This window comes from Thalassophryne amazonica, chromosome 5 (assembly GCF_902500255.1).
Source record: "Thalassophryne amazonica chromosome 5, fThaAma1.1, whole genome shotgun sequence".
In the NCBI taxonomy this organism is placed as follows: Eukaryota; Metazoa; Chordata; class Actinopteri; order Batrachoidiformes; family Batrachoididae; genus Thalassophryne; species Thalassophryne amazonica.
The window spans coordinates 128795279-128812355 of NC_047107.1; the positions used below are offsets into that span (position 1 = coordinate 128795279).

Sequence of the window (17077 nt, forward strand, 5' to 3'; positions counted from 1 at the left end):
CAATTAGTGATGAGTAGAAAGATGTCCTAGCTTTACGGAGGGCTTTTTTATAGAGCAACAGACTCTTTTTCCAGGCTAAGTGAAGATCTTCTAAATTAGTGAGACGCCATTTCCTCTCCAACTTACGGGTTATCTGCTTTAAGCTACGAGTTTGTGAGTTATACCACGGAGTCAGACACTTCTGATTTAAAGCTCTCTTTTTCAGAGGAGCTACAGCATCCAAAGTTGTCTTCAATGAGGATGTAAAACTATTGACGAGATACTCTATCTCCCTTACAGAGTTTAGGTAGCTACTCTGCACTGTGTTGTTATATGGCATTAGAGAACATAAAGAAGGAATCATATCCTTAAACCTAGTTACAGCGCTTTCTGAAAGACTTCTAGTGTAATGAAACTTATTCCGTACTGCTGGGTAGTCCATCAGAGTAAATGTAAATGTTATTAAGAAATGATCAGACAGAAGGGAGTTTTCAGGGAATACTGTTAAGTCTTCTATTTCCATACCATAAGTCAGAACAAGATCTAAGATATGATTAAAGTGGTGGGTGGACTCGTTTACTTTTTGAGCAAAGCCAATAGAGTCTAATAATAGATTAAATGCAGTGTTGAGGCTGTCATTCTCAGCATCTGTGTGGATGTTAAAATCGCCCACTATAATTATCTTATCTGAGCTAAGCACTAAGTCAGACAAAAGGTCTGAAAATTCACAGAGAAACTCACAGTAACGACCAGGTGGACGATAGATAATAACAAATAAAACTGGTTTTTGGGACTTCCAATTTGGATGGACAAGACTAAGAGACAAGCTTTCAAATGAATTAAAGCTCTGTCTGGGTTTTTGATTAATTAATAAGCTGGAATGGAAGATTGCTGCTAATCCTCTGCCCCAGCCCGTGCTACGAGCATTCTGACAGTTAGTGTGACTCGGGGGTGTTGACTCATTTAAACTAACATATTCATCCTGCTGTAACCAGGTTTCTGTTAGGCAGAATAAATCAATATGTTGATCAATTATTATATCATTTACCAACAGGGACTTAGAAGAGAGAGACCTAATGTTTAATAGACCACATTTAACTGTTTTAGTCTGTGGTGCAGTTGAAGGTGCTATATTATTTTTTCTTTTTGAATTTTTATGATTAAATAGATTTTTGCTGGTTATTGGTAGTCTGGGAGCAGGCACCGTCTCTACGGGGATGGGGTAATGAGGGGATGGCAGGGGGAGAGAAGCTGCAGAGAGGTGTGTAAGACTACAACTCTGCTTCCTGGTCCCAACCCTGGATAGTCACGGTTTGGAGGATTTAAGAAAATTGGCCAGATTTCTAGAAATGAGAGCTGCTCCATCCAAAGTGGGATGGATGCCGTCTCTCCTAACAAGACCAGGTTTTCCCCAGAAGCTTTGCCAATTATCTATGAAGCCCACCTCATTTTTTGGACACCACTCAGACAGCCAGCAATTCAAGGAGAACATGCGGCTAAACATGTCACTCCCGGTCCGATTGGGGAGGGGCCCAGAGAAAACTACAGAGTCCGACATTGTTTTTGCAAAGTTACACACCGATTTAATGTTAATTTTAGTGACCTCCGATTGGCGTAACCGGGTGTCATTACTGCCGACGTGAATTACAATCTTACCAAATTTACGCTTAGCCTTAGCCAGCAGTTTCAAATTTCCTTCAATGTCGCCTGCTCTGGCCCCCGGAAGACAATTGACTATGGTTGCTGGTGTCGCTAACTTCACATTTCTCAAAACAGAGTCGCCAATAACCAGAGTTTGATCCTCGGCGGGTGTGTCGTCGAGTGGGGAAAAACGGTTAGAGATGTGAACGGATTGACGGTGTACACGGGGCTTCTGTTTAGGGCTACGCTTCCTCCTCACAGTCACCCAGTCAGCCTGCTTTCCCGGCTGCTCGGGATCTGCCAGGGGGGAACTAACGGCGGTTAAGCTACCTTGGTCTGCACCGACTACAGGGGCCTGGCTAACTGTAGAATTTTCCACGGTGCGGAGCCGAGTCTCCAATTCGCCCAGCCTGGCCTCCAAAGCTACGAATAAGCTACACTTATTACAAGTACCGTTACTGCTAAAGGAGGCCGAGGAATAACTAAACATTTCACACCCAGAGCAGAAAAGTGCGGGAGAGACAGGAGAAGCCGCCATGCTAAATCGGCTAAGAGCTAGTAGCTACGCTAAGCTAGCGGATTCCTAAAAACACGCAAAGTGAATAATGTGTAAATAATTTATAGGTGATTCAGCAGAAGGAGTGCTTTAGTTAAGGCACGTAAAGATTACACTGGGAAACAAATCGTAATCTAGATAACTAGATCAATCTAACTGCGCAGAGTAAACAGCTAACAGATACAGAAAAACACCGCTGTGCTCCGGAACAGGAAGTGATACAATACCGCAGTGAGAGCCAACCACCAGTAGAGGCCTAAACAGGCGCCTCTCAGCTCAAGCTGAGAGGCGCCATCTCAAATAAGATGAGAGTTTGACTCAGCGTGAATACTGGAACAGGGACGACTCAGATGATCCATTAGGACGTTTCACCACAACAAGAAGACAAATTATTCCAGGTATGTGTAATAAAATACTGCAAGCAAACAGACACAACAGCGAGCAAACACATCGAGTGGACTCTGAGTTACGATCAGAGGTTACGAGAGGAAGAGGAGGAGTCACTCATAGCTGTCACTCAAAGTAGCCACGCACAGAATTATACATCTTGAACCTAAGACCTTAGAAAAACATTCACCCCGTGCAGTCGTCACAAAGGAGGAAACTATCTATAAAAACCAAAACCGTTTTTGTATCAGGCTGTAAACATGTTTATTCTGCTCTAACGTTGGACATTTTAACATGGAGTCCTATGGGAATGTGCTCTGTTTTGGAGGCAACCATGACTTTCACTTTAGGGCCAAAGTTCAGGTTCGAGTGTTCCTGCTCAGTTCAAACACACAGTCGCAGCGGTCATGTGATAGTGCCTCACAGCTGCTCACACCTTGATTGACAGGTGTGAACTTTGACCTTCACTGCCAAAGTCTGGAGGAGAATGTTCTAATCTGACAGTTTGATGCAGATGCCCCTTTTTTCACAGCTGTGTTTTCCGGAGTAGAAGTTGCAGCCTTTTTTTTCCTTTGGTTGTTTTTTTATTTTTTATTTTTATTGTTTTACAGGCCCTGACAGGCATCGACATTAACGCTTGTCAGATTATCCGGGACAAGTGTAAAATGTGATCGGACAAGCAGTATGCTCTAAATCGTTGTCCGACCGGACAAGTGCCATTTTTTTTGGTTTAAAACATTCACATTCTTTATTTTCATCACTTGGAACCAAAATACCTGACCGCCGCATTTTTGTTTTCTTATTTACATTATGTCTTGTCTCTCACCTCGTGAGAAAGCATCTTCAGTTTTTCCCGCCACTCTCCACGCAGCGGGCAATCAGAAAACATGATAACAACGTGTGCGCAAGACCACTGTATGGAGTGTGTGTTCGTAGTAGAGGCTGACATTTTTTGGGAATCTTATGGGTCACGGGATTCCCGTGGGATTCCCACGGGATGGGAGTCAACTTTGCTATTTGTCATGTGATTAGGACAATACGGGATTAAAAATTCACGGGAGCAGACGGGAGCGAGAACCAAGGTTTTAGGCAGCGAGCCGTCCTGCCGTCATTTAAGCGATCAGTCTTCGAAAAAGATGCCGAAAAAATAGCGGGCGGCTTTGCTTAAAGCCGTCTAAAATTAAGACTGGGTCCGATCGCTGCAGCCGTGTGTGTGTGTGTGTGTGTGTGTGTGTGTGTGTGTGTGTGTGTGTGTGTGTGTGTGTGTGTGTGTGTGTGTGTGTGTGTGTGTGTGTGTGTGTGTGTGTGTGCAGAAACACTGTTGTGACATTACACTGATGTGGCAGAATTGTCTGGTTCGCCCACATCAGTGTGCCACATCTATTTCCTGATCTACTTCAAGAAGTAGATCAGCTTCCCTCACTTGCCTTCTTCCTGCATGGACATTTAGTTTTTGAGAACTGCCTACCTGACACAGATTTACCATAAAGTACCACACTGTTTGTATTTCTGAATGATTGATGTAAAGTCTAAGAAATATTCAGTGAGTTGGAAATGTTCATGTATTCATCCTCTGACATTTCCCAAGAAAACTGGCTGTAAATATTATTAATTAATTCTTCCATTAACAATAAACTTTCCTGTTCCAACCTTTTTTTCTTGGAAAATGCCGCAGGCCTCAAATATAGGAATGGATATATATTAACAAAAAAATAAATAAAAATAAAGCTGACCTCACAAAACATGAAATATGTTTGTTTCATACAGTCTGCAGTTACAGAAATAGAAGACAGAGTAAATGTCAGGATCATTACGTGTCCATCACCATCACATTTTGAAAAACTATAAGACCACAGGCCATGCATTATTTATGTTTTGTGTCTTTTAGTGGTTTTTTTTTTTAAATTTGGATTAAGGCAATAAGTTCATCTGTGGTAATACAGGGAGGCCCCTGTATTACCACAGATGAACTGTTTCTGTTGCCACATCTTCTGAAATAAAACTGCAGAACACTAAAGCCTAAAAACTAAAAGAAGGAAAAAATGGGAGCAGTACAGGAGCGGGAGTCATTGTGAATGGGAGCGGGATGGGAGTGGGAGTCATTTTACCAGGAGTGGGACGGAACAGGAATTTTTTTTTTTTGTTTAATGTGGCCCGGGATTGGGATGGGACAGGAATTTTTCTGGGGGAGTGAGACGGGACAGGAGTGAAAATCTACTCCCTTGTCACCCTCTAGTTCATAGCATCTTCTTGTGAGATGGTGTGACGGGAAACATTAGATAGCGAACATCGCATAGATTAACACGCCTTTTGAAGAATATATTGAACAGAATGTCTTTTCTAAAACCTCCGAAACCGGGCCAGATACCAGGGAAAGCACCAGTCAAACACAAAACATCAACCCCTGCAAGTGTAGAAGCTTCAAAGAAGAGGTATGAAGAGGAAGGAAGAGAGAGGAAGTTTGTGAGTAGCTGGACACAGGATTATCCGTGGCTGGGGCACAAGGAAGAGGACAACACAATATACTGCCATGTCTGTGGGGATTTTCCTTCAATTGTGGACCAGTAAGTCATTTTTAAATGTTGAAATAAAAGAATTTGATTTGCTTTATAAAATACATACTGGCAAATGATCATGCATTGAACAGTGATGAATTCAGAAAACACACAGGAGAGAAGCAGATGCATACGAAATGTAATGATTTTTTCTATTTCAGATAAAGTACTTACAAACAAAAGAAGTATGACAGGTTTTTATTAAGTGACAAGTCAGAGCAAAGTATATGTGATAAATATTTAATTTGAATCTCAGTCACGGGTTAACCAGACAACCAGTTTTTCCTATAGGACAAGTAAACTGCCAGGGTTACTTGTCTTATGGACAAGTACACTAAAAAGCTTAATGTCAGTGCCTGCCTGTGATGGACAGTCTATGTCCATGTGATACTTTCTGTTGTCCAAACGGCATCAAATAACATTTACAGCATGTTGATTTGTGTATCTTGATTATTTTTGAAATATAAAAGTCAGTATGTTGCTCACCGCCGGCTGAGGGCTTCCTGCAAAAATTCATTGTTTACTTTGGCATCTGCATCCATCTGATGTTTTCTATTTTCCAAACTGCATCAGATCACATCCAGTGTATTGTCCATCACACATCTATCTGTCCATCTTGTTTCATTATGGAATTTAAAAATCCTTCTCTTAAATAACAACGCATGCTGTGGTGTGCACATGTGCTGCAGAGTTCCTATCCAATGTTAAAGTCACCTTCATGGAAGCACTGTGTTAAAAGGTGAAGTCCACTTACAGAAAAAGAATAAAGTGCAACTTATATGGTAGAAAATACAGTCCATTTGCTGCAGGAGCATCTGCTGCTAACGCTAATATTACCATTGCCATGTATATTGGCAACATAACTAAACTGACCCCTGTAGGTATCTACAGAATTACAACATTGTGTCTTTAGGGTCCTGGTGCTTCTTGTCTTGCCATATGGTTGTAAGACGTGGAACCAGGTACCAGGTCTCTTTGATCTTTGGGTCGTTACACCGGAATGACTTTGTCTCCAATGAGCAGTTACTTAGTGAGAATCAGATGACGAGGATCACTGACACTGTGAGGGAACATCAGACACCACATTTAGTCCATGTGGGAACTTTCTCTGGACATGATCCAGGTGCCTGACTGTTGAAGGCCCCAGTGGCTTTAGAAGGATGCCCAGATTTCACCTGGCTGCAACAGACAGTTATTTTGGAGATGTGGGGATGGACTGTTGTCTGCCTGGGTGGTTGCCATCCAGGCCCCAGGGCAGCTTTGTGATGTGGTTGATGGAGTGATGCTCAGTATGAATAATGTCTGAAATAATGTAGTGAACATTTACTGGTGTCATGTTCACAAAGAAAAGGAAGAAGAACAAAGGAGAAACATGAAGAAAGTTTCCCTTTCCAAGTGAGAAAAGTGTGTCGGATCCATGACCGCGGCCAGTGTCCCTTAAAGAGATACAGCATGTTTGTGACCAACCATCCAGTCCTTGTTGTTTGAGTATTTTCTTTGTCCTTCACCATCTGGCAGGTCAGGGAGGAGCCAGCCCAACCGTGGTGGCAGACGCCATGATCGATGCCGTGGTGGACTTTGTGAGGAAGAAGCAACCAAAGTTTGTACGGAGTGTGAAGATCCTGATCTTCCAAACGACCATGATTGGGGAGTTCACCAAGAGCATGAAGCGTCAGGAGGGTCAAGATGTCGAGGAGAAGGGCGTCTTCTCCAGGTTAAAAGGTATTTCTGCTATGAAACACGTCACCCGGTGAAGTCCAGGCAAACACAAGCTGGACTTCTTCTGGTTTTTAAGGTGGCTTCATTGGTCAAAACTGAACTAAGCCCATTTATGAGAGTTATTGCCCAAGGGGAAGATTTTAAGTAGCTCGGGTTCTTGGTCATGAGTGGGGGGCTACGTTGGAGTGTGAGACCAGTAGATGGATCGGGGCAGAGTCTGATGTTTTACAGACACTGTACCGGACCATCATGGTGAAGAAGGAGCTGATCCAGATTTATCGGTTTATTCACACCCCTGCCCTCACCTATGGTGAGAGATTCCAGGACAGGGTGAGAAGCTCATCTATCTGGCAGGGACTCTGAGTAGAGCCCCTGCTTCTTCGTAAGGAGCCAGCTGATGTGGTTCAGGTACCTGGTGGAGATGCCCCTGGTTATCTCTCTAGGGAAATCTTCCTTGCACATTCAACTGGGAGAAGGCCCCGGGAAGACAGCTGGAGAGACTAAGTTTCCCAGCTGGCTTGGGAACATGTTGGGATCCCCTGGGAAGCGTTACAGGACTTGGCAGAGGATAGGGAAGTGTGGGATGAGCTGTTTGGCCTACTGCCACCAGAACCTGGACCTGAACAAGTGGCAGGAAAAGAAAAATGAGTAATGAGCTCCATTTTATTGTGAAAGTTCTTGTTTGTAGACACTGTGACTTCCTGGTTTGTGGGATCCAGCGAACAGCAACCCCGCACTCAGAGTTTCAATCTGGAGGAGGAGGAGTTTGAGCCTGCGATCTTCCAGCTTTGTTCCGACAACGCTAAGGTGAGGAAAACCTTTATTCTGTTTTACTGACTCTCGACCCTTAAGAGTAATGTCATGACGCAGGAAGTCTCTGATTTGAAGTTTAAAATACAGTGTGTATTCTAAACCGGACCTGGACGTAAAGGCGTCTCCAGATGTCTTTTGTGATTTTAGAAATTGATGTAAAACAAGCGTTTGTCAGAGCATCAACATTTGTTTTCTAAACTCTGTTTTCGCTTAATAATTTCTGTCATTAGTTTTATTGTTGGTCTGAACTGTTTGCTGTCGGTTTTATTTTTATATAAACTGTTTTTGTCCTGTTATATTTTGTTAAGCACTTTCCAAATTTTCTGCCTAAAATCCTGCATAAATAAATTTAATATTATTATTATTTTAGTTTATGAAATTAATTTTCTCATTGACTCTCAAAAACAAATACTGAATCAACTTTAACACAGGAACCGCTTTACGTTCTTTACAACAAAAGTTTATTTTTTTGTAATTTATTCCTTATTGTCTTTTCCACTTTGTACAATTACAGAAGACAAAAATAACATTGTTGAAAATAGTAATAAGTAAAGAAAACAAAATCAACAACAACAAATATTAACAACAAACGAACTTGTAGCTTTAAACCGGGGTGTGATACTTCAGTTGATCTAAGTAATGATCCTAAATTGCTATCTTTCCCAACTTTCATACACAACGCACAGTCTTCTATGCCCCATACATGTAGCAACACACACAGACCTATACATACATACATGAACTTCTATCTGTATCTACATATACTGATATTTAACCCTCCAGACATCTCAACCAATCATAAACAAAATCAGTTCTGTGTTGTCTAATATATTTTAACCGTCCTTCCCAGATACTGTTACATTTTTCAACTTCCAATCTTAGTGACGCCCTTAATTTCTCCATATTATAAATGCTTAACATTACATCAAGCCATTCTTCCACTTTAGGCAGCAGATCACTTCGCCATCTTCTGGTTATTACTTTTTACTAGCCAATAGCATAATTCTTATAAATTTATAATCCTCCCCTCTTTTTAAATTCAAAATTTCAACTTTCCCAAGATCATTTCAAATTAAATTGGTAACTTAATTTTCATCACCTCATCAATTGCTTTTTTAATTTCTGTCCAATACTGAGACATTAAAGGGCATCCCCAGAAGACATGAAAATGATCTGCGTTAGTAGCACCACAGGATCGCCAGCACTTGGTATCTCCATACTTTCTCTGAGCTAGAGTAGCGAAAAAATGAATTATATTCTTCCATCCATATTCCCTCCAGAACAGTGAGTTAGTGGTTTTCCATTGGTAGCTATTCAAATCTCCCCAATCCTCTCTTGATACCTCAGTATTTGCTTCCCTCTCCCATTTCACTTTTATCCATCCATCCATCCATTTTCTTCTGCTTTATCCGCAGTCGGGTCGCGGGGGCAGCAGCTCAAGCAAAGCCGCCCAGACCTCCCGATCCACACACACCTCCCCCAGCTCCTCCGGGGGAACCCCAAGGCATTCCCAAGCCAGCCGAGAGATGTAGTCCCTCCAGCGTGTCCTGGGTCTTCCCCGGGGTCTCCTCCCAGTGGGAGGAACGCCTCTCCAGCGAGGCGTCCAGGGGGCATCCGGAAAAGATGCCCAAGCCACCTCAACTGACTCCTCTCGACGTGGAGGAGCAGTGGCTCGACTCCGAGCTCCTCCCGAGTGACCGAGCTCCTCACCCTATCTTTAAGGGAGCGCCCAGCCACCCTGCGGAGGAAACACATCTCGGCCGCTTGTACTCGCGATCTCATTCTTTCAGTCATGAGCCACATCTCATGACCATAGGTGAGGATCGGAACGTAGATCGATCGGTAAATCGAGAGCTTTGCCCCCCTACTCAGCTCTCTCTTCACCATGACGGTCCGATACAGCGACCGCATCACTGCAGATGCTGCACCGATCCGTCTATCGATCTCACTCTCCATCCGTCCCTCACTCGTGAACAAGACCCCGAGATACTTAAACTCCTCCACTTGAGGCAAGGACACTCCACCGACCTGAAGAGGGCAAAGCACCTTTTTCTGGTCGAGAACCATGGCCTCGGATTTGGAAGTGCTGATTTTCATCCCGGACGCTTCACACTCGGCTGCAAACCGCCCCAGTGCACGCTGAAGGTCCTGATTTGACGAAGCCAACAGAACCACATCATCCGCAAACAGCAGAGACGAGATTCTGTGGTTCCCAAACCAGACCCCCTCTACATCCTTTCTCTCATTTCACTTTTACATAATCAGTATTATCTGCCTTTAAGTCCTCCAAGCTCTTGTACAGCCTTGAGATGGCTTTTTGTTTTATCTGTGATTTATAAGCTTTAATTATAATTTTTATGATATCTGGTACCTCCAAATTAACCTTCTTACTTTCTTGGTCTAAATAATGTCATAGCTGTAAATATCGATGGAAGTCTTGATTCTGGAGACCAAATACTTCCTTTAATTTCTGAAAACTCATCACTGTTTGTTTTTGTATAACCTTCCAATGCATCTTTGGACCATTTCCCCACAATTTAAACCTACAATCTAATTTATTGGGTGTAAAATCTAGATCATATGCGATCCATCTAAAAAATCTACAGTGACCCGTTAAGTTATATTTCTTCACAATTTTAGTCCAAATTTTAATTGGCACCTCCAATCATGGATTAACCTTCCCTTTCCATTGACCCATTACATTTTCATCAAATAAAATAGCTTGTAATGGCACCCCTCTATTAGTCCTTCCTCAATGTCTTTCCATCGTGCCATGTATTCTGGGTCAGACAAATTAAGAAGTACCCTCAGTTGTGCAGCTTGAAAATAGCTTTTTAAACATGGTAATGGTAGACCAACACTCCCTTTTGGCAGTTGCATTGTTCTGTATTTTATTCTTGGCTTTGCACCCTGCCATATGTACCTAGATATAAGTTTATCCCGTTCTTTGAATTATTTTTCTGTCACCTCGATTGACAGATTTTGAAAAAGGTATAACAGTCAATCAATCAATCAATCAACTTTTTTCTTATATAGCGCCAAATCACAACAAACAGTTGCCCCAAGGCGCTCCACATTGCAAGGCAAGGCCATACAATAATTATGAAAAACCCCAACGGTCAAAACGACCCCCTATGAGCAAGCACTTGGCCACAGTGGGAAGGAAAAACTCCCTTTTAACAGGAAGAAACCTCCAGCAGAACCAGGCTCAGGGAGGGGCAGTCTTCTGCTGAGACTGGTTGGGGCTGAGGGAAAGAACCAGGAAAAAGAGATCGATCACTAATGATTAAATGCAGAGTGATGCATACGGAGCAAAAAGAGAAAGAAACAGTGCATCATGGGAACCCCCCCACAGTCTACGTCTAAAGCAACATAACCAAGGGATGGTCCAGGGTCACCCGATCCAGCCCTAACTATAAGCCTTAGCGAAAAGGAAAGTTTTAAGCCTAATCTTAAAAGTAGAGAGGGTATCTGTCTCCCTGATCTGAATTGGGAGCTGGTTCCACAGGAGAGGAGCCTGAAAGCTGAAGGCTCTGCCTCCCAATCTACTCTTACAAACCCTAGGAACTACAAGTAAGCCCGCAGTCTGAGAGCGAAGCGCTCTAATGGGGTAATATGGTACTACGAGGTCCCTAAGATAAGATGGGACCTGATTATTCAAAACCTTATAAGTAAGAAGAAGAATTTTAAATTCTATTCTAGCATTAACAGGAAGCCAATGAAGGGAGGCCAACACGGGTGAGATATGCTCTCTCCTGCTAGTCCCCGTCAGTACTCTAGCTGCAGCATTCTGAACCAACTGAAGGCTTTTTAGGGAACTTTTAGGACAACCTGATAATAATGAATTACAATAGTCCAGCCTAGAGGAAATAAATGCATGAATTAGTTTTTCAGCATCACTCTGAGACAAGACCTTTCTGATTTTAGAGATATTGCGTAAATGCAAAAAGGCAGTCCTACATATTTGTTTAATATGCGCTTTGAATGACATATCCTGATCAAAAATAACTCCAAGATTTCTCACAGTATTACTAGAGATCAGGGAAATGCCATCCAGAGTAACGATCTGGTTAGACACCATGCTTCTAAGATTTGTGGGGCCAAGTACAATAACTTCAGTTTTATCTGAGTTTAAAAGCAGGAAATTAGAGGTCATCCATGTCTTTATGTCTGTAAGACAATCCTGCAGTTTAGCTAATTGGTGTGTATCCTCTGGCTTCATGGATAGATAAAGCTGGGTATCATCTGTGTAACAATGAAAATTTAAGCAATACCGTCTAATAATACTGCCCAAGGGAAGCATGTATAAAGTGAATAAAATTGGTCCTAGCACAGAACCTTGTGGAACTCCATAATTAACTTTAGTCTGTGAAGAAGATTCCCCATTTACATGAACAAACTGTAATCTATTAGACAAATATGATTCAAACCACCGCAGCGCAATGCCTTTAATACCTATGACATGCTCTAATCTCTGTAATAAAATTTTATGGTCAACAGTATCAAAAGCAGCACTGAGGTCCAACAGAACAAGCACAGAGATAAGTCCACTGTCCGAAGCCATAAGAAGATCATTTGTAACCTTCACTAATGCTGTTTCTGTACTATGATGAATTCTAAAACCTGACTGAAACTCTTCAAATAGACCATTCCTCTGCAGGTGATCAGTTAGCTGTTTTACAACTACCCTCTCAAGAATCTTTGAGAGAAAAGGAAGGTTGGAGATTGGCCTATAATTAGCTAAGATAGCTGGGTCAAGTGATGGCTTTTTAAGTAATGGTTTAATTACTGCCACCTTAAAGGCCTGTGGTACATAACCAACTAACAAAGATAGATTGATCATATTTAAGATTGAAGCATTAAATAATGGTAGGACTTCTTTGAGCAGCCTGGTAGGAATGGGGTCTAATAAGCATGTTGATGGTTTGGATGAAGTAACTAATGAAAATAACTCAGACAGAACAATCGGAGAGAAAGAGTCTAACCAAATACCGGCATCACTGAAAGCAGCCAAAGATAACGATACATCTTTGGGATGGTTATGAGTAATTTTTTCTCTAATAGTCAAAATTTTGTTAGCAAAGAAAGTCATGAAGTCATTACTAGTTAAAGTTAATGGAATACTCAGCTCAATAGAGCTCTGACTCTTTGTCAGCCTGGCTACAGTGCTGAAAAGAAACCTGGGGTTGTTCTTATTTTCTTCAATTAGTGATGAGTAGAAAGATGTCCTAGCTTCACGAAGGGCTTTCTTATAGAGCAACAAACTCTTTTTCCAGGCTAAGTGAAGATCTTCTAAATTAGTGAGACGCCATTTCCTCTCCAACTTACGGGTTATCTGCTTTAAGCTACGAGTTTGTGAGTTATACCACGGAGTCAGACACTTCTGATTTAAAGCTCTCTTTTTCAGAGGAGCTACAGCATCCAAAGTTGTCTTCAATGAGGATGTAAAACTATTGACAAGATACTCTAACTCCCTTACAGAGTTTAGGTAGCTACTCTGCTCTATGTTGGTATATGACATTAGAGAACATAAAGAAGGAATCATATCCTTAAACCTAGTTACAGCGCTTTCTGAAAGACTTCTAGTGTAATGAAACTTATTCCCCACTGCAGGGTAGTCCATCAGGGTAAATGTAAATGTTATTAAAAAATGATCAGACAAAAGGGAGTTTTCAGGGAATACTGTTAAGTCTTCTATTTCCATACCATAAGTCAGAACAAGATCTAAAATATGATTAAAGTGGTGGGTGGACTCATTTACTTTTTGAGCAAAGCCAATAGAGTCTAATAATAGATTAAATGCAGTGTTGAGGCTGTCATTCTCAGCATCTGTGTGGATGTTAAAATCGCCCACTATAATTATCTTATCTGAGCTAAGCACTAAGTCAGACAAAAGGTCTGAAAATTCACAGAGAAACTCACAGTAACGACCAGGTGGACGATAGATAATAACAAATAAAACTGGTTTTTGGGACTTCCAATTTGGATGGACAAGACTAAGAGACAAGCTTTCAAATGAATTAAAGCTCTGTCTAGGTTTTTGATTAATTAATAAGCTGGAATGGAAGATTGCTGCTAATCCTCCGCCCCGGCCCGTGCTACGAGCATTCTGACAGTTAGTGTGACTCGGGGGTGTTGACTCATTTAAACTAACATATTCATCCTGCTGTAACCAAGTTTCTGTTAGGCAGAATAAATCAATACGTTGATCAATTATTATATCATTTACCAACAGGGACTTAGAAGAAAGAGACCTAATGTTTAATAGACCACATTTAACTGTTTTAGTCTGTGGTGCAATTGAAGGTGCTATATTATTTTTTCTTTTTGAATTTTATGCTTAAATAGATTTTTGCTAGTTATTGGTGGTCTGGGAGCAGGCACCGTCTCTACGGGGATGGGGTAATAAGGGGATGGCAGGGGGAGAGAAGCTGCAGAGAGGTGTATAAGACCACAGCTCTGCCTCCTGGTCCCAACGCTAGACAGTCACAGTTTGGAGGATCCCAAAAAATTGGCCAGATTTCTAGAAATGAGAGCTGCTCCCTCTAAAGTGGGATGGATGCCGTCTCTCCTAACAAGACCAGGTTTTCCCCAGAAGCTTTGCCAATTATCTATGAAGCCCACCTCATTTTTTGGACACCATTCAGACAGCCAGCAATTCAAGGAGAACATGCGGCTAAACATGTCACTCCCGGTCTGATTGGGGAGGGGCCCAGAGAAAACTACAGAGTCCGACATTGTTTTTGCAAAGTTACACACCGATTCAATGTTAATTTTAGTGACCTCCGATTGGCGTAACCGGGTGTCATTACTGCCGACGTGAATTACAATCTTACCAAATTTACGCTTAGCCTTAGCCAGCAATTTCAAATGTCCTTCGATGTCGCCTGCTCTGGCCCCCGGAAGACAATTGACTATGGTTGCTGGTGTCGCTAACTTCACATTTCTCAAAACAGAGTCGCCAATAACCAGAGTTTGATCCTCGGCGAGTGTGTCGTCGAGTGGGGAAAAACGGTTAGAGATGTGAACGGGTTGACGGTGTACACGGGGCTTCTGTTTAGGGCTACGCTTCCTCCTCACAGTCACCCAGTCAGCCTGCCTTCCCGACTGCACGGGGTCTGCCAGGGGGGAACTAACGGCGGCTAAGCTACCTTGGTCCGCACCGACTACAGGGGCCTGGCTAGCTGTAGAATTTTCCACGGTGCGGAGCCGAGCCTCCAATTCGCCCAGCCTGGCCTCCAAAGCTACGAATAAGCTGCACTTATTACAAGTACCGTTACTGCTAAAAGAGGCCGAGGAATAACTAAACATTTCACACCCAGAGTAGAAAAGTACGGGAGAGACAGGAGAAGCCGCCATGCTAAAACGGCTAAGAGCTAGTAGCTACGCTAAGCTAGCGGATTCCCAAACAGGGAATCCGACACTAGACAGGCTGTGGAGCAGCACAGGTAACGCACGACAACAGTGCTAAAAAAAATAAAAATCAAAATCCACTGGACAGGCTGTGGAGCAGCACAGGTAACACACGACAACAGTGGTAAAAAATAAAATGAAAATCAGTCGGGGTAACAGTCGGGGTAAAATGTTCATGTTGATCACTTCCACTCTTGATGTTAAACTGAAATATGGTATCAATGGTATGTGATGGTATGGTATTGTGATTTCCGGATTTTATTTTATTTTTTTTAGATTATGTTTCTCACAGTGGACATGCACCCAAGATGAAAATTTCAGACCCCTCCATGATTTCTAAGTGGGAGAACTTGCAAAATTGCAGGGTGTTCAAATACTTATTTTTCTCACTGTATATACTGGACATTGATCAGACAAGTCCCTCACTCCAAAATCACAGCTTTCTATTTTATACCGATCCCTGGCATATATTAAAAAATAATCAATCCTAGAGTACATAGAGTGTGGCGCCGAGAAATATGTATAATCTCTGATAGAGGGGTTAACTTCCAACCAAATATCCAAAATTCCCAGTTGTGATATCATTTTTCTGATATTTTTGCTGACACTATTTTTCTTCTTCGCTTTCCCTGATGAGTCCAGTTGTGGGTTAAGCCTCTGGTTGAGATCACCTCCTCCAATCAACATCCCCTCTCCTTCTCTTGTTACCAACTCAAAAATCTGTTTAAAGAAATCCCAATCTGAACCTGGAGGTGCGTAGACATTTAAAAGAGACACCAATTCACCCTCCAATCTGCCAGTCACTAAAACATCATCGAGTCCATCCTCTGCTCCTCCATCACGGTGTGGTACGCCGGGGCCACAGCCAGAGACAGACACAGACTGCAGCGCATTGTGGCCTCTGCTGAGAAGGTGATTGGCTGTAGCCTTCCATCTCTCCACAACCTGCACGTCTCCAGGACTCTGGGCCGAGCAGGTCGGATCACAGCTGACCCTTCTCACCCTGCACACGGTCTATTCAAACCACTCCCCTCGGGCAGGAGGCTACGGTCCATCCGGACCAGAACCTCCCGCCATAAGAACAGTTTCTTCCCCTCTGCCGTTAGACTCATGAACACTTCATAACTCAGTCACCTTAACTCTGTCACTTTATCATTTTATTACGGGTCACTTTAGACAATGTACTCTGGTTTTTAATTGCACTCCTCCCACTGCACTGTTGTTCTGTTTGTGTCATTGTACATAGCCTTTCATATTTCATATTTCTGTTTCATATTTTATCTTAGCATTTTATATTGCTCTCTGTTTAATGTTGCACCATCATACCAAAGCAAATTCCTAGTCTGTGAATCCTGTTCATTGGCAATGGCAATAAACTTGTTCTGAGTTCTGATATACTAGCCCTCTTTATCTTTGATCACCTTAGCCATGTCAAAACTAATTTTGTTTAAAATCAATATAGACACCCCTCTTCTGTGGCCTGATTTATATGATGATGAAAACTCCTGATTGTACCCATTCCTCTTTAGCTTTTCATGTTCTTTGTCTGTCAAATGGGTCTCCTGCAAGAAAAGTAGTCCCACGCCCTCTTTTTTCATTTTATTTATTACTTTGCTCCTTTTGATTGGGCTACGCAACCCATTAACGTTGTAAGAGGCTACTTTCAATAGATTACTTTGTGATGTCATTTACCTTAGAATATTGTGTATTATCTATTATTTCCACCCCATATGCTACAACAAACAAACGTACTTTGTGAACCATCAGTAGAACCAAAATCAAAAAGAACACAAGATGACTTCCAAACCTGAGGTTATAAAGTCTTTAACCCTTTCTGAGCTAAAAACCAGCTCTGAGGGATAGCCCCTGGCTAGTAGGGGGCCTTTGTGACCTTTTTCGGCCCTGTCCTTCAGTCTCATCTTAAAGAAATCAAATCCCCGAGTAGTCTCAAAGAAGTAAAAATTTGACATTGTCTGCACTCATCTTCTGCTGGTTACCTGAGATAGTTTAGGCT

General features: G+C 42.2%; 1 protein-coding gene across 1 annotated transcript in view; it reads left to right on the plus strand.

The window, feature by feature from the left end:
• LOC117511321 (protein mono-ADP-ribosyltransferase PARP14-like) overlaps positions 1-17077 on the plus strand; it is a 95868-nt gene that overhangs the window by 54601 nt on the left and 24190 nt on the right. The window contains 2 exon segments of the mRNA XM_034171350.1: positions 6637-6840; positions 7526-7644. Coding sequence (XP_034027241.1) covers positions 6637-6840; positions 7526-7644 — 323 coding nt within the window.